Source organism: Marmota marmota, unplaced genomic scaffold (genome assembly GCF_001458135.2).
Source record: "Marmota marmota marmota unplaced genomic scaffold, marMar, whole genome shotgun sequence".
Classification (NCBI taxonomy): Eukaryota; Metazoa; Chordata; class Mammalia; order Rodentia; family Sciuridae; genus Marmota; species Marmota marmota.
Genome location: NW_026000174.1, coordinates 64,358,146 through 64,381,683, shown reverse-complemented (window position 1 = coordinate 64,381,683; position 23,538 = coordinate 64,358,146). Strand labels below are relative to the sequence as shown.

Here is a 23,538-nt window from a genome sequence, read left to right as displayed (position 1 = left end):
AGATAATCGTGAGGAAATGAACATTTACAGCTGGAGTTTCCATCCTCCCATCCGTCCAGCCACACAAGTTCCCCTTTGCTGAACGCAGGCTTCATGAGCCTCCCCAAGGCCTGGGCCCTGGGCTGTGTGCTGCAGATTAGTTGCAGGAACAAGTTAATCCAGGTCCTTCCTCTGTGGACCTCTTCTCCTGAGGAGGACAGTGAACAACTCTACCAATAACTGGGTGATCTGGAAAGTCATCATTGCTGCAAAGAACACAAGAAAACACAAAAGCAGAATGAAGTCATCGACGGACAGATCAGGGGCAGTGTCTCGTATGCCATTCAGGGCAGCTTGAGGGAGGAGAGGCCACTGTAGCTGAGACTTGGATGAGTGGACAGGACATCCCAAGGCCGATCTGGAGGAGTGACCTAGGCCGAGGGAAGAGCAACTCCAGAGGCCTGAGGGCAGGGGGTTGTTGCCAGGTCAGGGATGGCAAGGAAAGGGCATGCTTAGAGTCAAGAGAAAGATAAGGGAGAGCCATGAGATAGAAAGCCTAGCCAAGGTCAATGAAGGACAAAGTAAGTAAGTCTAAGAAGGAAAATAAAATCAAACTGGCTCTGGTGAAGAAAATCATTAATTAATTAGTTGATGGAAGCGCCAGAGAGATGAACCCATTCTTAACCTCCCGTGAATGCTTTATTTGCTGTCGGGATCACTTGTGACATCTTTCTTTCCACCACTCAGCTCAAGCATAAGAAGCCAACTAAACTGCTTTCAGGGACGCAGGAAGCAGAAACGTGCTCTTTGTGTGTACGTTCAACCAGTTGCTCGGGGCTGGAGTCCTTCAATCCAAATTCAGGTGAAGGATGTTGACAGGAAACGGGACACTGTTTCCTTGCCAGGACTTGACGGAGGTCTCATCCCTCTACAAATACCCCATAGTAGGGCAGTTTCCATACTAAAAAGATTGTGATTTCTTCATTTTAAAAAATATTTATTATTATTATTTTTCAGTTGTAGTTGGACACACTACCTCTATTTCATTTATTTATTTTTATGTGGTGCTGAGGATGGAACCCAGGGCCCCACACTGTAAGGCGAGCGCTCTACCGCTGAGCTCCAGCCCCAGCCCCTGTCATTTCTTCATTTTGAATGGTCTATCTGGATAGCACACGGTGTTTGTTGTCAGGCAGATCAAATGACAGTAACAGCCCAGAAAAGACTCAGGGATAAATCTGTGTTTGTGGGGGAAATAAGGGAATCCCCAAGTTCAGAATACTTGTGTGGTTGGTTTAACCTTTACTCACTCCAAAAGTGACTTTGTGTCAAGTGTCCAAATGATGTTCAGAAACTGGAGATGTCTACTATGCTTCAGAATCTCCTGTTTGCTGACAAATATTTATAGATCACCTGCTATGATAACTAACCTGCAGAGATACATCACTCACACATTCTATTCAGAGTGAGCTGGTGTGTTTGCAGAGAAACAAACTATGTGACGATAAAGAGTGGTATTTGACCTGCTTTCGGGCTTGTAGAAGACCTCAGATGACACATGAGAAGTTTTTGGCACTTGAAAGCTCTTGCCATAATAATGGAAGTGGCATCTACAAGGGCCGTCTTTCTCAGTGACTAGGGAACTTTCACAAAATCCTGTTGAAGTTTTTTTTGAAGATTAGATGAACATTCAGTTGTTTTTGAGTTGTATGTTTCAGATAAGCATCTGTTTCATAGATTTTATAGGTAAAATATCCCCTACTCCTTTTTTTTCTCCTCCCTGTCCCTTTTCACTGTTATAAGGCATTTTCTTGCAGGTGAACACTTGTGTCTTTGAGATAACACAAGTCTAGGAGTGGGGTGGGGAGCTGTCTACCCCAGACAGAAGTTTGGGGAGGGGACCCTGGTGATGTAGACATCTGGTTGACCATGAGATGTCGCTGAGTCCTTTCCTACACCACGGGCCTCCCTTGCCTTGGATCTAACCTGTTGATGGGACTTTAAGACTCTGTTGCTGAACATTCAATCCACATCCCACCACCCCACTGAGTTCCTGCTCAGTGGCCTGAAATGGTCAGAAGCCTGGGAAGGAATGAATCCTCCTGGGTGTGAGCATGGGGTCAGGACTGGGTAGGGGGAAGACTATAATCCTTCCCCTCAAGAGACTATGAGCCTGTGCAAGTAGAGAAACACTGACCTCTCCATTCAGTAATGGGTTCTCAACAGCAGAAAGAGCAGCTTCCTGCTAGTCTCCCACAACCAAGAAAGAACTCCTCTCCTCCTCTCCCCCTCCCCGCTATTGTCTCCCTCAGACACACACACACACACACACACACACTCAGGAGATGCACACATGGTTTCTTTTTTTAGGCTACTTAGTGGTAGGAAGGGACCTCTCTCCCCGTGTACCTCTGAACACCAGAGGTGACGCACCCTTTAAAGAAACTATAGGGCTGGATGGGGTGGCAGAGGGTCAGAGAGACTTAGATGAGAGATTCTGGTAGTCAGAGGAGGGAAGAGAGAACTTTCTGCAAATAGGGAGATTTCTGGTTCTGAGGATCAGAGGTGGGTGTGTGGAGAGCAGGTGGGTGGAGCGGATGAACTCTGAAGATGAGGTAGATGATGTGTTCGCCTAGGCCAGGAAAGAGGAACCAAGAGGGAGAAACCCTCGCTCCAGAGCCTGGCTGCTCCCTAGCTGGACATGTCCAGGTACATGCAAGGACCTGGGAAGGGGGGTCTGGGAGCTGCACCTCTGCTCAGAGCCCCTGTGGTCAGTTGTGCGGCCCCTTCCCTTCTAGGCCAGGTGGCTTTTGGGTCCTGAGAGGACTCTGAGCCGGGCTGCCTGTGCTCCCCTCCTGACCACGCTGTTTGCTGACTGTGGATGGGAGTCTTAATGCTCTGTGTCTCTTTCAAGATGGGAGCAGTCAGAATCCTAAGGGACACACTCTCGTCTTCTCCAGAGGTCTTGGGAACCATAAGCAAGATGAAACAGGTGAAGTGCTTCACAAGAGTGATGGACCCCTCGTGGTAATAGGTAGATTAAGAGGGGGCATCGTCCCAAGGTCAGGGGCAACGATTGGGTCTTAGGGTAGTGGCCAGACAGACCACTATGGCCATTATTTATGTAATTAGGAAATGTGGGCTGGCTGTTCAGGTCAGTGGTAGAGTAGGTGCTAGGCACATGGAGGCCCTGGGTCAAACTCTAGTGTAGAAATAAAGAAGGAAGGTTGGGAGGGAGCGATAGAAGGAAAAGAGATGGGAAAATAAGAAAGTACGAATATTTAGGGGTAAATCTCCAATGAGTACTAGTGTAAAGGTCAGGCGAGCGTCGGAGGAAGAGACCACCAAGAGACTGTCTCATGCAACAGCAAAGGGTTTATTGGGGTCCAGCATGCTGGGGCTCAGAGCTCACTTGAATAGAGCAAAGAGCCCTGAGAACAGCTTAAGCAGAGCTTATATACTTTCCTTGGAGAGGGCAGGGAGGGAAGTTCATTGACGGGTCAGGGCGAGTGGGCGGTTTGCCTGCAACCGGGTGAGGGGATACATTCTGCAGTTTGGCAGTTGGGGACAGCACATTCTGGGAACAAGATTAGCAAACAGTTCTCGAGATTATTAACCTTTCATTAGGATCATCAGAGACCACTGAAAACTCTACTTCTGCTTAACATTCTGTAAATCCAGAATTGAGCCATATTTAACACAACTTAAAACTTTTACATTGGAAAAGCATGATTTTTATTCAGTTTACTTGGTTTTGTTTGAATCCTCTTTTTCACAAAGTTTTATTGATGTGATTTAGAAATGGTTTCTCTCCCAAACATAATCAGTCTATATGGCCATAGCACTCTTCCCACAGCCCAACTATGGTTTCTTTTACTTGCTGGAAAGAAATTTTCAAAATTATTACCTGGCATGGTTAATGAATAATTCACACTAAATTGTATGTGTATCTACACCGAAACGATTGATTAACTAACATAGCCAGCATCCCACATACCAAGTTTTGTGGTGAAAACTTTGTTTCAAGACCTTATAAATTTTCATGGAAATGTTCAATAAAACATTTTATATATGATTTTCTAGAAGGAAGGCAGTTCTCCAAACCTCTTTCATCTCTACCACGACGATCCGATGAGTAGGGCAGCCATAACAGGTGTTATTTTTAAAATGAAGTCCTTTGGAGCAAGAAAGGGGACATTAAATGGATGGCACATAGGGCAACATTAACTAGGACCATCACAAGGAAACTCTGATGTGTGGTCACCTGCTAGGAGATGGGCCAATCATTTCACCTCACTGCAGGAAAAGAAAGAGACTCAGGAACCTGCCCGAGGGCACCCATCTGGTCATTGGCAGGACCAGGATAAGAAGCCAGCAGCTCAGGCTGCAGAGACCCCCCAGCCCTATTTAGCTCCTCAGCTTGACCCTCAGGGAAGGCCCTTGCAGGACTGGCAGACTCCTGGGGCTGTGACTCTCCACGTGCCTTCTTGGTGGAGGCCCCTCCTCCTGCCTCAGTCACCCGGTTACACCCTTACTCATTCCCTCAGCCACGGCCAAGACAGCCCAGAGCCCTCATTGCTGGCCCCTTCCTCCTTTTCTCCATTCCTTGAGGGTGGGGCCTGGAAACTTCTTTTTACGGGTCAACACCATAGACAAGGTGCCTGAGAAATTATTTGATGCTCATGTTATCAAGCAGAATTTGATGTTACGTGAAGAGTTCTCTCAGCATACTCAGGAACCTCCCCCTCCTCCTCACCTGTTGCCAAGGTTACCTGGATACCCCTGGGCCACTCCCTTCCTGCCTGTACCCTTGGATGGTTCCGTTTTCACTATTGGTCACTCCACTTTATTTTTTTTTTTCTTCAGAGCTGGGGATCAAACCCAGGGCCTTGTGCATGTGAGGCAAGCACTCTTCCAACTGAGCTGTCCCCAGCCCTGGCTCACTTCACCTTCTGGTCACTCCAGCTTTGGGCCAGATAAGGGGAAGAGGGGGCAAGAGAACAAAGGAAATCTAAAATCTATGAAAGGGGCAGGACACCCCCACTTCCTTGGGTACCAACTTCCAACTTGGAGCCCCTCTTCTGCCTCTGTGGAGGAGTGTCTCTCTCTCTCTCTCTCTCTCTCTCTTCTTTAAATGAAACTTTGTGCTCTCGCCTGGGCATTTCTCGGGTGACATGGATTCTCGACACCTGTATTATCATCACCTGCCCTAGGAGGGGGCAGGTCATTTTCCCCAGCTACAGGTATGAGGACTAGGAGCCACATTCGGATGCAGAACAAGAAGGTGCCTACTACTGACTAATTCTCCTGGGCTTCTTCCTCCAAATCCCAAACTTCACACATTTTCACATTTAGCCACATACCTGATATATGTGGCTAAATATCTGACCCTTGTATCCATGTGACATTTTACACGATTCATTAGTATTCTGCACCAACATCTTCTCCCGTGGTTTGTATTTTGTGTTTCCAATGCAATGCCAACATTTTCCTGCTACGGTGACCATCCATATTTCTGAGCCTCTTCTGCTTAAAGGCATTTGAAGAGGTTTAAGGTGAAATTTCTGTATTCCCATTGCTTAAGTGGGGAGTCTCAGCTGGGGGTAGTTTCATTTCCCACATCTACCCACAAAGGAAGTGGTGTTAGGTCCAAGAACTGTGGTCACTGCAATAGGGACACAGGCTTCAGGAAGAATAGGTCTAAAAGTGCCTTCTGTGTTACAAAACAGCCTGGTCTTCTACTGTCATCATTTGGTAGTCAGTTTGATTTTCTTTTTTTTTCCTTCTTCTCACTTTTTCATCCTCCTCTTCCACTCCACCTTCTGCTACTCCTCTGCTTTTTCTTTTCCTTCCTTCTTCAAGGTGCAAACAGCTTCATCTCTGCATGTACAGCTGAGCTCAGTGCAATACCTCAATCTTCCTCTGGGAGGCAGACATTCCTCACACACTAACTTCTCTTTTTGTCCAAAGAGTTTTAAGTTTGTGAGTGAACTTATTAATAATAAGGTGAGTTTTAATAAATGTATTGAAGAGGGATCAGTGGAGAGGAGGAGGACTGTGGGGGTGAATTGGAGCGGGTTGCGTCTCATGTTTTTGCAGGTCTGTCAGGGTGTATCTTGGTGTTGTATATAACTAAAGAGATTTTTTTTTTTTTTAAATCAAGTGTAAAAAAAATAGTTTTATTGAAAGGTGATTTTTTAAAACTTGAATTCCCTCATTAATTCAACTCCACAAATTCACTCTTTTACAAATCTCTTATGTGAGTTTTTTATTTCTTTGTTGGTATTTTAGAATCTTCCTTCCACCCAGTCACAGAACACTGTGAATTAGTTGTTGCTGATGGCTCAGGCAGGAAGTGCTGAATGGGAAATGGTGATGGGATTTGATCTCACGCAAATGTGGATTTGGATCCTGGAGGCAACCAGGAGTCAAGATGTGTCTTCTCTCAATTACTGGTCCCTCTGAGCTTCTTTTTCTCTTTTTGGTTAAACAGGGTAAATAATACCTTTATTGCTGAGTGTTTGTAGGAATAATAGATGCTGTAGGTGAAGTATCTATCATATGCTGTAGAATAAGAAAATCATGAATAAGTGATCATTAATAGATGAAATTGTCATCCTTCCATTCATCCAGTTGTTAGGGGACTGACAGATGAGGATGGTGGGAACACAGGTTAAGAGAGCAACTCAAAATTGGATTCAAAATAGTGGATTAGAGGGCTAGGGTTATGGCTCAGTGGTAGAGCATTTGTCTAGCATGTGCAAGGCACTGGGTTTGATTCTCAGCACCACATATAAATAAGTCTAGAAAATAAAGGTCCACAAACAACTAAAACAATATTTTTTAATAAACAGTGGATTAGAGAAGGTTGCTTTCCTGATTGAAACCAAGAAATCAACATGCAGCTTCTCAGCAAGGTAAGAAGAGGGGACTTTACTGGGAATTATTTCTGGATATTCAAAGCAGATGGAGGACTCAGGAGGGTGGATACAAGAAGAGATCCCTAGCACCACTGCTGCTGGCGGTGGCACCTGCTGCTGCGATCCCTCCGGCGTGAACATAGGAAAGGGATACGTCAATCAAAGGAATCCACATTTTTAGGAGGCCAGAGGTGCATCTGTGTATGGAGAAATCAGAGACCAAAGATACTGCCCAACTAACCTGAAAGGTGTCCTGCACAATGTTCTTATGCTGGAAAGAAACTGCGTCTCTCCCGGCTGCCAGGGAGAACAGAGGAAGGACCCATTTTTCTGCTGTGGCCTGGTAGCTGGCAGCTGGGGGAACCGATTCCTGGCAACCAAGCCTGAGCCCTGCCTCCAGGGATCTCCCTTCACCCTCCAGCAACCACCTGACACAGCTGAGAGGGGAAGCTGAAGATCTCTTGAACTCCCACAGAAACAGTTCCTTACATTTTCATCGAGATCCCTCTTTTTTCTTGTCTCTGTTCAACTGTGATCTAAATGGTTAATGGACACTTATATATATTTACTTGTTTCTCTTTTCTAACATTTTTTTCAAGGCAGTTGTTTCTCATGGATCAGTATTTTTGAGGACTAAGCTATTTGATTAGTATATTTCAGTTTTCTTATTGTATTCTTTTACTTCAATTTTTTATTTTTTTACATTTTTTTTCTCACAGGTTTCCTTTGATTCTTTCTCTCTTTTCCTAAACTAACAGCCAATCTCTAGTGATCACTCTTTCACTCTTCCTTTATATTTTATTTCTATTTTCTCTCCTTCCATCACAACCATCACCTCCTACATTGCTTCTTTTCTTTCCCTGTTCACCACTTGAAATCGTAAATCCTTACTGTTTTTCCTGTGGGCAATAACTGACCGTATCATTTGTCTGCAGTGAAAACCACAGAACACTCAAGAAAAAAAAAATGAAAACTTTAGAAGGTGGAAAGGTCTCCCATGTTCTTGGAGAGGCAGAATTAATATAATCGAAGTGACCATACTACCAAAGTGCTATACAGATTTAATGCAATTCCTATTAAAACCCCAATGACCTTCTTCATAGAAAAAAAAAAAGCAGTCATGGATTTCATTTGGAAAAGTAGGAGGCCCAGAATAGCCAAAGCAATCCTCAGCTTACACTACAGAGCTATAGTAACAGAAACAGCATGGTATTGGCACCAAAACAGGCACAAAGACCAATGGAACAGAATAGAGGACACAGAGACAAACCCCCACAAATACAGTCATCTCATACTAGACAAAGGCACCATAAACATACATGGGAGAAAGGATAGCCTCTTCAAGACATGGTGCTGGGAAAACTGGAAATCCATATGTAGCAGAGTGAAACTGAACCTCATATCTCTCCCCCTGCACAAAACTCAATGTGGATTAACAACTTAGGCATTAGACCAGAGACCCTGTGCCTAATAGAAGAAAATGTAGGTCCAAGTGTCTATCACGTCAGCTTAGGAACAGTCTTCTTCAAAAAGACTCGTAAAGCACAAGAAGTAAAATCAAGAATCAATAAATTGAATGGTATCAAACTAAAAAGCTTCTTCACAGCAAACGAAACAAGGAAGAATGTGAAGAAAGAGCCTGCAGAATTGGAGAAAATCTTTACCTCAGATAGAGCACTAACCTCCAGGATATACAAAGAACTCAAAAAAAATTAACATCAAAAAAATAAATAACCCAATTAATAAATGGGCTACAGAACTGAACAGGCACTTCACAGAAGAGAAAATATGAAGGTCAACAAATATACGAAGAATGTTCAACATCTCTAGCAATTAGAGAAGTTCAAATTAAAACTACACTGAGATTCCATCTCACTCCAGTCAGAATGGCAGTTATCAAGAATACAAGTAACAATAAGTGTCTGCGAGGATGTGGAGGAAAAGGTGCACTCATATATTGCTGGTGGGACTGCAAATTGGTGCAATTGCTCTGGAAAGCAGTATGGAGATTCCTCTGAAAACTTGGAATGGAACCACCATTTGACCCAGTTATTCCACTCCTAGGTATATACCCAAAGGACTTAAAATCAGTATACTATAGTGACATAGCCACACCACTGTGTATGCAAGTCAATTCAAAATAGCAAAGCTATGGAACCTACCTAGGTGCCCTTTAACAGATGAATGGATAAATAAAATGTGGTCTATATACACAGTGGAATATTACTTAGGCATAAAGAAGAATGGAATTATGGCATTTGCCAGTAAATGAATGGGACTGGAGACTATCACACTAAGTGAAATAAGGTAATCCCAAAAAATCAAAGGCCAAATTGTTCTCTCTGATACGTGGATGCTGACCCACAATAAGGGAGAGGAGGGAGTAACAGAAGTTCATTGGGTTAGACAAAGGGGAATGAAGGGAAGGGCTGGGGATGGGAATAGGAAAGACAGTGGAATGAATCAGATGTAAATTTCCTATGTTTATATGTGAATACAGACCAGTGAATCTCCACATCATGTACAACTGCAAGAATGGGATCCTAATTAGATTAAGTTATACTCCATGTGTGTACAATATGCCCAAATATACTCTACTGTCATGCAGATCTAAAAAGAACAAATGAAGAAATTAAAAAAAAAAAAAAACCAAGCTGGGTGAGGTGGCCCACACTGTTAATCCCAGTGGCTTAGAAGGCTGAGACAGAAGAATCTCAAGTTCAAAGCCAACCTCAGCGATTTAACGAAGCCCTAAGAAAATTAGTGAGACCCTGCCTCAAAATAAAACAAACAAACCAATTAAAAAATGGCTGGGGCTGTAGTTCCGTGGGACATTGTCCCTGGATTCCATCTCCAGTTCCAAGAGTAATAAGCAAATAAATAAATAATAAAAACAAACAAAAAGAGGAAAAGTCTATAAAATAGGCCCACTGGGCAGACCCCCACCCCGACCCCCAATGCTTTCTTTTCCAAGAAGACATTAACCTGCAGCCCTGGCTGGCCTGGGTTGACATTTCTCAGAAAGCTACCTGCTATCTGCAGCAGAAATGTTGATGGGAGGAACTCAGGAGGCTTTGGTGACCAGATCCTGAAACTCAGGGAGATAAGGATGATTCTTCCTAACAAAAAACCTGTAAGAATGCATGGTTAAGATTCCAGTTAGAACTGGTCAGCATGGGCCAAGGTGACCTAGAGCTGCAGTGGCAGTGGTACTTGAATGTCTGATGTCATCTTGCTGTTAGTCAAAAGTCAAGAGGTGGACATGGCTAAGAACCTCTGGAAACTTCTCTGGGATTCCCAATAAAATTGGAGTGAAGGAAAGGGGCACCGTCCCTCTCTTCTCCGAGAGGACACTCTTTCTCCCTTGAGAATGTCCCATTTCCCTTTTCCTATCCCTTTAATAAGCTCTGCCTATTCCTCTGAGTGACTTGTTGGTCTCTTTCTGACTTGATCACAGAATTGGGGTTTGAAGGGTGCCCTTCACACTGCCTCAGGGGCTCAGAAGGCCCCAGCTCTGTGACACAGTCCTGCAGGCCCCCATTGAACGCAGGCTTCATGAGCCTCCCCAGGGCCTGGGCCCTGGGCTGTGCGCTGCAGATTCAGTTGCAGGAACAAGTTAGCCCAGGTCCTTCCTCTGTGGAGCTCCCCTCCTGAGGACACTGAGTGAGCCTTCCAATAACTGGGAGATCGGAAAAGTCATCATCGCTGCAAAGAACACAAGAAAACACAGCAGCAGAGTGAAGTTACAGGTGGATAGATCAGGGGCGGCGTCTCGTAGGCCATTCAGGGCAGCTGGAGGGAGGAGAGGCCACTGAGCTGAGACTTGGATGAGTGGACACTACGTCCCAAGGCCGACCCAGAGGAGTGACCTAGGCAGAGGGAAGAGCAACTCCAGAGGCCTGACGGCAGGGGGTCGTTGCCAGGTCAAGGAGAGAGAGCACTAGGGGTCAAGAGAAAGGTTAGGTAGAGTCATGCGATGGAAAGGCCAACCAAGGTCGATTAGGGACAAGGTAAGCAAGACAGGAACAAAGGGAACAAAATTGCCCCGGGTTTTAAAATAAATAAATAAATCAAAGTGCCAGAGAGATGATCCCGTTCTAAATGGCCCATGAATGCTTTATTTGCTCTCCGGATTACTTATGGCCCTGCTCTGTTTATCATTCGGCTGAGGCTTAAGATCCAAGGGAAACACTGGATTAAGAAATGACAGAGAGCAGAAACCAGAGGTCTCCTGTGTGTACTTTCAGCCGGTTGCACAAGGCCAGAGTCCTTTTACCCAAAGTCAAGTCAAGGACATGGACAAGAAGTGGGACACTGTATTCAGACCCATGACTTGACGGAATTTCACCTGGTACCCAGTCCTTACACACCTTCCCTGTCACTGGCTGAGCCAGAGACGCCCTTACCTAAAAAATACCCCACATCAGGTGGGGCCCCACACTCAGAAGCTTGTGATCACTCCGTCTTCACTGGGACATTGCATTGTGAACACTGTGTAACAAGTCAAACTGCAGTAACTAAGCCCAGAAAAGACTCAGTGGCAAACCCGTGTTTATGGGGAAAATTAGGGGACGCACAAGTTCAGGATACCTGTATGACTGGTCTAACATTCCCTCACTCCAAAAGGGACTTTAGCTCGGGCTTCTAAATGAAGTTCAGAAACTAGAGACGTCTGCCACCCTTCAGGGGCTCCCGTTTATTGATAAATATTTATAGATCACCTGTTGTGACAAGCAAGCTGCCGTCAATCACTCACGGATTCTCTCCAGAGTGAGCTGGTGTCCATACAGAGAAATAAACTATGGGGGAAGGGAGTGCTGCTCTGACCTGCTTTCAGTCTTCTAGAAGACCTAAATATGGACCCATGAAAAGACTTGATATTTGCAAGCTCTTGCCACACTAATGGAAGTAGCTTTTTGGAGAGCCGTCTTTCTCAGTGACTAGTGAACTTGCACAAAATCCTGTTACAAAAGTTTTTTTTTTTTTTAATTATATGAACATTAAGTTCGTTTTTCTAAAATGTTTTATGTGTTCTAATTAGCCATACATGACAGTAGAATGCCTTTCGGCACATCATCGATGAAGTCCAACTCCTCATACTTCTGGTTGTACATGACGTAGGGTCACACGGGTCATGTAGTCATATATGCACAGGGTACTAATGTCCAATTTATTCTACTATCATTCCTACCCCCATGCCCCTCCCTTCCCTTCCCTTCCCTCTATTCAATCCAAAGTTCCTCTCCCCCCGCTGCCCCCCCACCATGGCTCAGCAGCCACATATCAGAGAGAACATTTGGCTTTCTTTTTCCTCCTCTGATTCTCCTTGTCAGCTCTTCTGGATGCAGCAATGTAAACGCTGCCTAAAACAGAAACTGGCACCAGGAGTTCGACCACCTATGGACGGACACCTCTGACACAGTGAGTCGTCAAATACACTTTTCTTACTTGAAATTTTTCTGGTCAAGTCTTTTTATACAGCAGCAAAAAAAAAAAAAATCTGACTACCTCAGGGGGTGATTACAGTCTTCCCTTCAAAGGCATGACACCCCCCCACCCCCACCCCCACCCCCGCCAAATCCAGCTTCTTCAGCCACATGCTGCCTGCCTACAGTTTCACCCGGGTAATCCCTCTCAGGGGACTGATGCACTGATTAGGTGAAGGTTCTCATACCCCATCGTTGCATCTCTAAATCCTCTTGTATTTTCTCACACATGAGCTTTGAGGAGACACCTCAATCCAAACACTAGCCTTCTGCCCCTGGACCCAAAGGCTCATGCCCATCCCATAATGAAAAACACATGCAGTCTGTTTCCAAGAGTCCCCACGGTATTAACCCTTCCAGCAATGTCCAAAAGTCCAAGTCCAAGTCTCCTCCGAGACTCAAGACAAACTCAGCATGATTCCCGTAAAAAATCAAAAGCAGTTACATGTGCCCAGCATGTAAAGGCACGTGGTGAACATCTCCATCCCACAAGGAGAAACCAGGCTTACAAAGAAGGGCTGGAATCCAGCAAGACCAACAACTCCTGCCCTCCATGCAGAGCCCCAGGCCCATGGCACAGGCTGTTCCTTCCCAGGGGCTGCTGTGGCTCTGAGCCTGACTTTCCGGCTCGCAGCCCACGTGGCCAGCTCGCGGCTCGTCCCCGCTCGGTTCCTGCAGCTTTCCTCAGCTAGGCTCCGAGGCGCTGGCAGCTCTTCATCTTGGGGTCTCCACTGCGGCTCTGGCTTCCTGCTCACACCTCCAGGCATCACCCTATGGGGCAGCCCCACGAGGACTCTGACCCTGCTGAGCTTTGCCCAGCCTCCAGGCCTCCCTTTGAAATCTTGCTGGAAGCCTCCATGAGCACCTAACTCCACCACCTGCTCTCCTGCAGAACCAGCCCCACGTGCTGTCTCCAACGTCTGCCACCTCTCAAGCAGCAGCCAAGCCCACGGGGACCCTGGCTGCAGCAGCCTCTGAGTGGCTGAATGGATGAGCCTGGTGACGCCACTTCCTAGGACCCCCTGTGCCAGTGTTACCGCTGTTGACTGGTGGCGAGTCCTTGCTTCCCCAATGTTGAAGAATAACACCAGAGAAGCACCCCGAGGCAAGGTCAGAGTGGAAAGTAGAGGCTTTATTAAAGGACAGCAGAAAAGACTTCTCCCGGAGGAAGAAGGGGACCCAAGAGGTGGAATCCATTGAAGGGCGGATGTGTTCCCCTTTTTATAGTTCTTTCAGTGATGGGATGTAGGTGGGAAGGCCCGAAGGGTGGGGCACAGGTGGGCCAAAGAAGTAATCTGGGCAGGAAGGACTTTTGAGTCAGCATCTTCAAGTTTGCTGGGAGCTGTTTCATCAACACTTCTTTGGGATGGGCTCTGGGCCTTGGGGACATTAACATTCCATGAGTTGTCCTGCGTTTCCGGACTTCATTAACATTCCAAGAGTTGTTCAGCTTTTCCCGGAATTCGTTCTCAACATGGCCTCCATTTTGGATCTTACTCGATATTAGACCCGATTTACCTAACTACACTGACTGCCTAATTTTAAATCTGGCTTCACAAGTAGGTGCCCCCCTGGCCTCTTCTCGAAAGAAGTTTCACTTTTATACCCTGGAGCCGCAGATGGGTGTGACCTGCCAATTCCTGAGATGCCCTTGAAATATCTGTCCGCTTGTCTCTGGGTAAAGTCTTAAGCATTTCTTTAGTGGTCAGACGTCTTCAACAACCACACATTTCTCACATCCAGTTTTACTCACAGTTTTCTGGCCAACTGCCAATTTTTTCTTTATCTTTCTGCTCTGCTTTCTTCTCTTGATGATCACACAATAAACTTGACTAAAGGCTGCAAACGTACCCATGCCATTGCCTGCATATGTGCTCCCTAGAAATTTTTTCTGCCAGATTAAAAGTCCATCGCCCTTAAATTCAGCCCCCACAGAAAGTCTCAAGACACAGGCAAAATGCAGAAAGCCACTTAGAACAACATGAATGGCTTCTAGTCCGATTCCCATGGAGTCCTTCTCCTCCTCTGAAACCTCATGAGCCTGCCTTTTATTTTATTTTATTTTATTTTATTTTATTTTATTTTTCCCGGCACTCTAGTCTTCTGAGCTCCCTCCAGAGTTTCCCATTTAGGTCCACTTACAACATTTCTCAATTTGCAATTCTATTCACTCAACATAAAGGGCTCACCTTCTCTCATATTTCTGTTCACTTATGTGTTTTTTCCCTCCCGTTTGTCACTGCAGATAAACTTTATCAGTTGCTCTATTTTAATTTTCTTCCACCTCTTTTAATATTGAGGCCAGCTATCAAATTTTGCTTTCCCTAATGCTCTTTGTTTTTCTTTGATTAATGGCAACCACAAAAAGAATTCAACATCTCAGGTGAGCTTTCTGAAGCATTCTCTAAAGGGTCCCATGAGGCTGAGGCACCCACAGACCTGGGTCAATGAAAAGCAGGAAGAGTCCCTGAAGACCTTTCTCATTGTCTTCTTTCTCTTTCCTCTTTTTTCCTAGTCCCTAACTCAGTAGGACATCATGTTGATTAGCTAGAAAAGATGGAGAGAAAGAAAGGTGGGGGGCTGGGATTGTGGCTCAGCGGTAGAGCCTCGCCTAGCATGGGCGGACCCCAGTTCGGTTCGATCCTCGGCACCACATACAAATAAAGGCATTGTGTTGTGTCCATCTGCACCTAAATAAATAAATAAATAAATAAATAAAAGAAAGGGGGGAAAAGCCAGAAATCATATGATTTCTGAATGTTAAAAATTGAGCTCTATGTCCTGAAAACTGGGGAGCCATTGAGGGTTTACCTTTATGAAGCTCATGAAACACTGGAGCTTTGCTTCCAAACGTTGTCCTTGAGAAACTAATGTGACTCCATTTTTGAGAAACCAGCTTCTACCTTAAGGCCTGTCCTAAGGAAGGGGGCGTGACCCGTGTCCTTGGAAAAACCCACGGAGCACTCCTAAGCACAAACCCACCCTGCTGAGTTGTTTGTCTGTAAATAACAGGAGAGATCTGCCACGCCAGGTGTCCCTGACTCAGTCAGGCTAGGTGAGGACCCATAGCAACCCCCCTAGCAACCACCAATCAGCATGAGACAGAGAAAATACCTGGGATGCCAGATGACCCCCCAGTAGTTTATGGTGGTTGATAACGTGTTGGGAAACCATGTAGTTCAGCACGTACTCCCCTGGTGGCTTAAACCAATCAGTTCAAAGGAATCCCCCTCTTGTACTAACCAATCACCCCTACCCAACTTGTTCCCGCCAGTGAGTGTGCTAATCAATGTTAAGAGTTGTTGTTTGATTTTCCCACGGTATGGAATGATTTGCTGTGTGATGTTGTGATGCATAGAGTACCCCCAAAACCTATAACAAAGGACCAGGATTCACTCCCTGGGACTGCTGCGTCGGGAACGGTTGTGAGTCCAGGCTTGAGCTTTGCAATAAAGACTCTTGTGTGATTGCATCGGATTTGGATCCTGGAGGTCTATTGGGGTCCCACGAATCTGGCATTACATCCTCATCACAGGTTTTATGATGGATTGGGTATGGTGGTATTTGAGGACAGGAGCCTCCTCAGAGGTTGATGATGTGTGACAGATGAAAGTCATGAGCCTCTACTGAGCACAGTGGCCACAGGAGTCATTCTTTGTGACCCTTCATTTAACTCATGGCCAAAGGAATAGGAAACGTGCACGGTAATACAAGATGTTTCCAGAACAAACATCTTCTTTAGTGATGCCTGATGCTCAGGCAGACATTGGCCACAGGGATTGCATGTGAATGGATTTTACCAAAAGTAACACACAAGTTCTTTATTAAGACCCTCTCATACAAGACCCAAGGTTGAAGGATAACAAAAAGACAAGTAGAGAAGTGCAGAGCTGGTGATTTATTGAAGCAAGACGTTGAAACCTCTACATTTTACAGCAAAGATCAGGGTATCCTTGAAAGACAGTGGAACCAGGAATATATTTTATGCTTCATGGAGTACACTTCTTGATGAGAATTTCTTTCTGCAATTGAACAAAAGAGAGAAAAGGGAAAGGTGAGATCGTCTGTACTGCTCCTGAGGTGACATGTCAACACACCAAGGGGAACATGGAGGTTGCCAGCAAAAACACTTTTCAAGGGCAGAAGGCAACTAGAAAGAGAGGGTTTGGGAGAACGAGGCCCACAGTTGTGGTGGACTTTCAACAACCTGTGCACAATAGTCGATAACCTCTCAGAGTCAGGCAAATATACACAGAGGTGACCCAAGAGTGTGGCTCAAGTCTCTGTGGAAGGTGGAGGGGAAGGGTGGGATTCGACTTTCCCTCCAACTTGGGTCCCATAACTGAGACCCAGAAAAGGGCTGGGTGGGCACTCAGACCCATACTGCTGTCAGGTGACTCGAGGCTCCCTAGGAGATCTGGCCAAGCGGACAAAGAAACCCACCTTCCCTACACAGCGCTCTGACAGTGGTCACTTGTAGCTTTCTCCCCCGCTCCTGTATATACCCAAACTCTCCATAGGACAGTCCATGTGACTGTGACCCATGGGGTGATTAGGACTCTCCCTCAGAGTGTTCCCAGGCACCGAGACTTGACCCTGAAACTTCTTGCCTGGGAACCAGATTGTCTTTCTCCTCAGGACACCATGTGCAAGGTGAAAGTCATGAGCCTCTACTGAGCACAGCGGTCACAGGAGAGTCATTCTTTGTGACCCTTTGTGACAGGTATCCGGCAAGATGGGTGTACCCCCCAACTACAGTGTTTCCTCCACTGAGGGAATCATTCCTGGTAGCATGAGGATTAAAAGCCTCTAGGCGTAAAAGAATGACATTACCAGTGCTATTTTAATTTGGTTTCTGTCTGAAGCAGACATCTTATCGGTGCATTCCTTCACCTTCAACTTTGCATCCACATTTTCCGAAGGTGGATTGAACTTCTGGAGCGAGAGCTTGTACAAAGCTGGTGGGATATCCAAGAACTCTAAACTTTCAGTAACAACGACGGGACATGCCAGACCATTGGCTGGGGCACAAAAGAAAAAAAAAATTTATGAAAGCACAATCAGGACTTTTCCCAGGACTCCCTGATGTTCATCAAGACATGATCCCTAGGGTTTGGAGTTTCCATCCCATAAATGTGTTGATGACAGTGTTAGACCTCCAAAATGATTTCCCCAAGATCACAGAGCAATAGCAGGGCCAAGACCAGACACCCAGCTGCCTGTCCACTCAATTTTATAGGTTTTTCTTAAGGCATACCCTGTCAAAATAGTGTCTCTGCTTTGCTGAAATACCCTTTCTGGATGAAATGATTAAATGTCATTGACCAGTCAAGTATCACATTATGACCCTTGGATATTGCACAAGGGGAGTTTTTGAATCATACAATTTGAGGTGCATGGGGAAGTCAGAATCTTATCAAAGATCAGAAAACTGGAGAAGAGTAATTAAAATTGTTAAAATGTGGGGCTGGGGATGTGGCTCAAGCGGTAGCACGCTCGCCTGGCTTGCGTGCGGCCCGGGTTCGATCCTCAGCACCACATACAAACAAAGGTGTTGTGTCCGCCGAAAACTAAAAAATAAATATTAAAAAATAAATATTAAAAATTTTTTAAAAAATAAAATAAATAAAATTGTTAAAATGTGAAAGGTGGTATTTTGAGATTGTGTTGGATGAATTTAATTATGCTATTGGGTACGATTAATGCTAAAAAGCTGAAATCATAAGAGAGATCATCCATTTGATCTTAAAAAGCAAAAAACTAGTGATTGTCCCCAGTTCTGCAGTGATGTCCGGAATGCAGAGGGTGTCGGGGACATTTCCTGACCTCACTGGGGACTCTTGGAAGTCTGCAGGAACCTGTTTTTCTGGTCTGAGTTCCACATACCCCCAAGGATTTTTGCAACCACCTTGTACTCAGGAGGTGCTCTGCCAGGCTTCTTGTGACCCCCTATCAGACAGCACAACATGGGGAGAATTTGGCGAGGGTGGGATCTGAGACAAAGCCAAGAAACAAGAGGAGGATCAGCAGGTGACAGAAAAGAGAAGGATGGAGAGAGCCTGCCTCAGCACTCCGGGGAGGAGGCGATGGGAAGTGCCACTGGCAGAATGGCTACAGGTACCTCTGCATCCCAGGAACCATAGCTGAGTGACGGCTCCAGTGCTGCCACACTGCGGATGGACTCCGAGAAAGCTAGAGGTGCTCCTGGTCACGTTAAGCACTGTTTGATCTCAGAGCCCATTTTTAGGCTTATTATTCAGAGGTTGAGAGAGCAGTGGCTCTTTCTTCTTGGACTGGGATTCCTCCACACATCTGTCTAGCAGGGACATTCCATGCATCTGCATTCAGGGGCTAAGCTGTGGGCTCAAGTGGCACCTAAAAGCCTCTGAGGAGCAAACCTAATGATTACAGACTTGGCTATATAGGGGCACTCGTGACGTGAATTATCTTAGCCCATCTTCATAGCTATTCAGGTTGGTTTCTATAAACACACCTACATTTTGGAGAGGGTGGACACTGGCCCAGGGTCGAAGGCTGGTAAGTGACAGAGCCTAAATTCACACTCAGATCTCTCATGATATTCTGCAGTGTTCCGAGTACAGATCGCAGGGAAAGAGGGAGTGTCTGCTTCTAATTCCTAACATTTGCCTGGAGTGACTTTCTCTAAAAGTTTCTAGGTGTTGAGGAGTTAATGAAAGGAGCCCTGAGTTTTGAACAGTCAATTCACAAACAGAAGAACTCTGCACATGGCTGTGGTTCAGATCCCCTCCTTACCCCACCTACTCCAACAGCTTTATCTAGTGTTCAGAGACAGGTGCTCACCAGGGGCTGGTGCTAGCCTGACCACCATGGATACTCACCTTGTTTGCAGCAAAGGGCCAGAGTGACCAGCAGGACACACACAGACAGTCTCATGGTGCTTTCTTTGCTTTGAGCTTTAACAAAGGATGAGAGATTTGTATTCACCCCAGGAGCCTGTGCAGCCTGTGGAGTCCAGGGCTATTTATACCTAGTCAATCACACAGGTCCTGCCCACAGAAGCATGTGGCAGGTCACAAAGCCTGGCTTGCAGCCCTCCTTCCTGTTGAGGGTTGATACCATCCATCAGTGTCAATCCCAACGCCTGCCTCCATTCCAAGATAGAGCCCAAGACAACAACCCTTGGGAACTCTGCCCTGCCTTCCATATGGACAATAAGGTGCCTCTGCAAATGAATCACAGTTTGGCTCTGTGCTTTTTTATGTTTATGTCTTTGTCCTTTGTCTTGGTTCAGAGGCCCAGGGTGTTCTGACATTGGGAGGAGAGACCAGGGTACCTGGGACGCAAAGTATCTGGCTTTGACCATGGGAGAGCAGGTGGACAAGAAGACTCCTCTTCAATCCCCTCTGCATGTGTGTACCCACCTCTTCCCATTGCTCCTTCTGAACAAGACATTTCCTCTCTCTCTCTCTCTCAGCCTCTTTTGTCCCACCTTCTTCACCACATAAAGAACTTAAAACATAGTTTAATAAATACCTCCCTCGTTGGAGAATGTTCTTGGGGAAAACAACAGCTCCACCACTTCTTTAGCTGGTCTTACTGTGAATAGTCTTTCTCTGGAGGTGCAATTTACCGCAGAGAAAAGTTTTCAACATTCTTGCAATAAGTGGAAGCCCCCTGAATCAGCTGGGGGCTTTATACCACAATGAGGCCAAGAAGATGATGAAAGGACCCCAGCTAGATCCTGAAAGTCAGGAGGCAGTGAGCATCAGAGATGTTGACAGCTCCTGTGACTGTTCTGCTCATGCCCCCTCCTGGAGAAGACAATGGGAGTGAACTGACAGGTGGACAGAGAAGACACCCACTGCCTGCCTGCCTCCTGGGTTTGCCAATCCCCACTCCTCCACCCAAGCTTGTCTCACTTGGGCCGATCGCAATGGAAGGTGAGGACAACTGCTAGCCACAGGATCACACTCCTTACCGGCTGTGCAATACTGGTCCACCCTGCTCCACGTGAGTGGAGGAATTTTCTGTCTTAGCTCTAAAATCCAATCCCCTGGGAGTCCTTGAAAGATATTTGGCTCTGTGGGTGATGATATTAGCATGGGTGGTGAGGTGATGCTTTGAGAGACTTCTCTCAGAGTTTTCTTGCTGCATTTTATATACCAACTCACACAGGCCTTTCATACTTATCAGCATGGCTACTATCAAAACAACAGAATTACACATTTTGGCTACAAAATATGGAGAAAGAGGAAACCTGGGCATTGTTGATGTGAATTTAAAATGCGGTAGTTGCTAAAGAAGAGAGTGTGGAAGTTCCTCCAAAGTTGATTATAGAATTTTAATATGAATCCAGCAGTTCAATTTCCTGGTATATTTCCCAAAGAATTGAATAAAATACTTGAAAAGCCCCATGCATAGAGGAACAATTCACAATAGACAGGAAGCAGAAACCACCTAAATGTCCACTAACAGAGAATCACAAAGTAAAACGGGGTCTGTCCATATGATGTATTATTATTGGGCCTTAGAAGCAAAGAAATCCTGTCCAAGGCTACAGTGTGGATGAATCTGGAGGACATCTTTCAAAGTGCAATCAGCTAGTTACAGTGAGGAAAATACAGTTTGATTTCACAGAGAAAATGTATCTATAACAGTCAAATTGATAGGAACAGAAAGTGAAAAGCAATTTCCAGGAAGAAGGAAAAGCATGAGATACACAATAAAAAATCAAGTTCCTCCGAATAGCGGAGTGTGCTGCTGAGAGAGGCCACATGGGCTGACTCCCACCGACTTTGGGACAGGTGAGGACACCTCTTGGGGAACTGGAACCCAGAAGTGGAATCGTGGACCTTGGCAGATGTAGTTGTTTGCAAGATCCTTCCCCAAAGAGGTTCTACGGGGGTGTTACGTGGGAAAACTTCAGGAACTTGGCTATTGAGAGGAAAATCATGAGAAGAAGACAACATTGAAGGTGAGCCAAATAAATGTGAGGAGAAATCTCAAGTACAGCAGTCCCATGTGAAGAGATCTCCAGTCCGACTCCAGGGCCAACTGGAAACAACAAACAAACAAACCGAAATCTCCTCCTGGAGAAAACAATGCGAAAGCTGTGCATGTGGAGAAGAGCTCGTGGTTGTTCATCCCCAGGTAGGCAGCTCAGCTCACACTAGACACAAAGCACAAGTCTCAGGAATATGAACAGAAGTTGCACAGGGGTGAGGAAGGCAGAGAAGGCTTCAGTGATCCCCAAATCTTTGAAGTGATCCCCAAATCATGTGAAGGTAAACATTGTCATAAGTTTTAGTTCTGAGGCTCCTCAGTTCTCTTCACAATCGTGAAATAGCTCACCTTGGAGAGAAACACACAAATGTAAGCAAAAGAAGGGAAGCCTTCAGCAGATGCACTTAAATTCAAATGCTTGCAAGAATCCATGCTGGAGAGAACCTCTGTGTAGGTACACAGGTGGGAAAGGCTTGTTACTCATCTTGCATCATACATGCATTACAACACACATTATAACTACGCCTGGTAGGTGTAAGGTATATGGCAGATGATTTGACTGTTCCAGCCCCTCTCTCGCACATGAAAGAAATTGCACTGGTCAGAAACACCATGAATGTCATCAATACGGAAAAACCTCTGGCTGTTCCAGTTCCCTTCAAGTACTTAAAAGGTATTACACTGAAGCCAGGTGTGGTGGCACATGCCTGCAATCCCCGCTACTCAGGTGGCTGAGGCTGGAGGATTGCATGTTTGAGGCTAACCAGGACATGGAAAGAAATGTCTCAAAATACAACATAAAAACAGGTAAGGGTGTAGCTCAGAGGTAGAGCACCCCTAGGTTCAGTCCCCTGGAAGGAAAAAGAAAAAAAGAACTCACACTGGAGAGAAGCCCTCTGATGGTAACAAATGTGAGAAATACTTTGCTTGCTCCAGTTCCATTCAAAACTGTGAAGAAAAAAAAAAAAACTCACTTTGGATGTCAGCAGTGTGAGGATGATTTCAGGTTTTTGGTGAATTTTGAATAGATGAACAATCTCACCACCCAGAGAAACAATGTATAAGCAACTTTATGAAGCCTACTGTGGTCCCAGTCATTTGAAATACATTAAAGAAACACATTGGAAATAACCCTGTGTATGTAGGCAATGTGGGAAAAATTTTTAATCCTTCCCATTACGTGCAAATATATAAAAGAATTCAAACCATTTACGCCATTCTTCAGTATTTGTGTTAAATAAATAAAGTCAGCATACTGTACTGATACATACACATCGTATTTAGGGCAGCATGACTCACAATAGCCAGGTTACGGAACCAGCCTTGGTACCCATGAACAGATGAACAGATAAAGAAAATGTGATGTATATACACAATAGAGTTTCCTTCATCCGTAAACAACCTGAGATTATAGAAAAGACCTGAGATTATAGAAAGCTTTGCCACGTTGCTTATAAATATAAGGTGTCAGGTGTTAATTTTGCAGGAAAAAAAGATGAAATTTGAGAACATTATGTTAAGTGAAAAAAATCGAACTCAGAAAGTAAAGGGTCATTTGTTTTTCTCTCATATGTGGAAACCAGAAATTAAAAAAAGGAAAAAAAATTGGTGGTGATACCGCCAGTTATTGGTGATGAATTCTGTTCCCCTACATGTTGAAGTTTGAACATTGGAGAAGCACACCAAGGCGAGCATATAAAGCAGGGTTTATTTAAAAAGGGGTAACAGACTTCTCCCGGGAGGGAGAAAGGGGCCATACCTGGTATCCTGGTATCCCAAGAAGTGAGGCGTTCTGCCTTTTTATACGTCTTAGGCTTCTGATGAACCCAGCCTAATTCCATCTTAAGATGGGGAGCCATCTCATCACAAAATCATGAAACGTTCATTTCTGTTTAACTATAAAATACTAAGATTTCTATTTGGCCTGACCAAACTCTGAAACTTGTTTGGGATTCCTGCCCATGCTCTGAACTCACCCATGCCTGGCTCTCCTTCACTAAAACCTCAGCGGTGTGCCTCATAAATTCTGATATTGGAATCTCCATTTACTCCCTACCTTGAAATGTTAAGCCATGTAGATCATTAACCTGCTATCTGCCCTTGTATTACACTTGCCAGGACCCCGTTAGCTGTGAGTTCTCAAGACACCCTGCTTTGTAACTTTTTGT

The 23,538-nt window shown here is 45.2% G+C and overlaps 1 protein-coding gene across 1 annotated transcript; it reads right to left on the bottom strand.

Moving 5' to 3' along the window:
* Window positions 1–16,374: 16,374 nt before the first annotated feature.
* On the bottom strand, window positions 16,375–19,300 carry Scgb1d2 (secretoglobin family 1D member 2). Its single transcript, XM_015506831.1, has 3 exons — window positions 19,246–19,300; window positions 17,219–17,406; window positions 16,375–16,407 (listed from the first exon to the last, which is right to left on the bottom strand). The coding sequence occupies exons 1-3, from the start codon at window positions 19,298–19,300 to the stop codon at window positions 16,375–16,377; spliced, it is 276 nt and encodes a 91-aa protein (XP_015362317.1).
* Window positions 19,301–23,538: the final 4,238 nt, after the last annotated feature.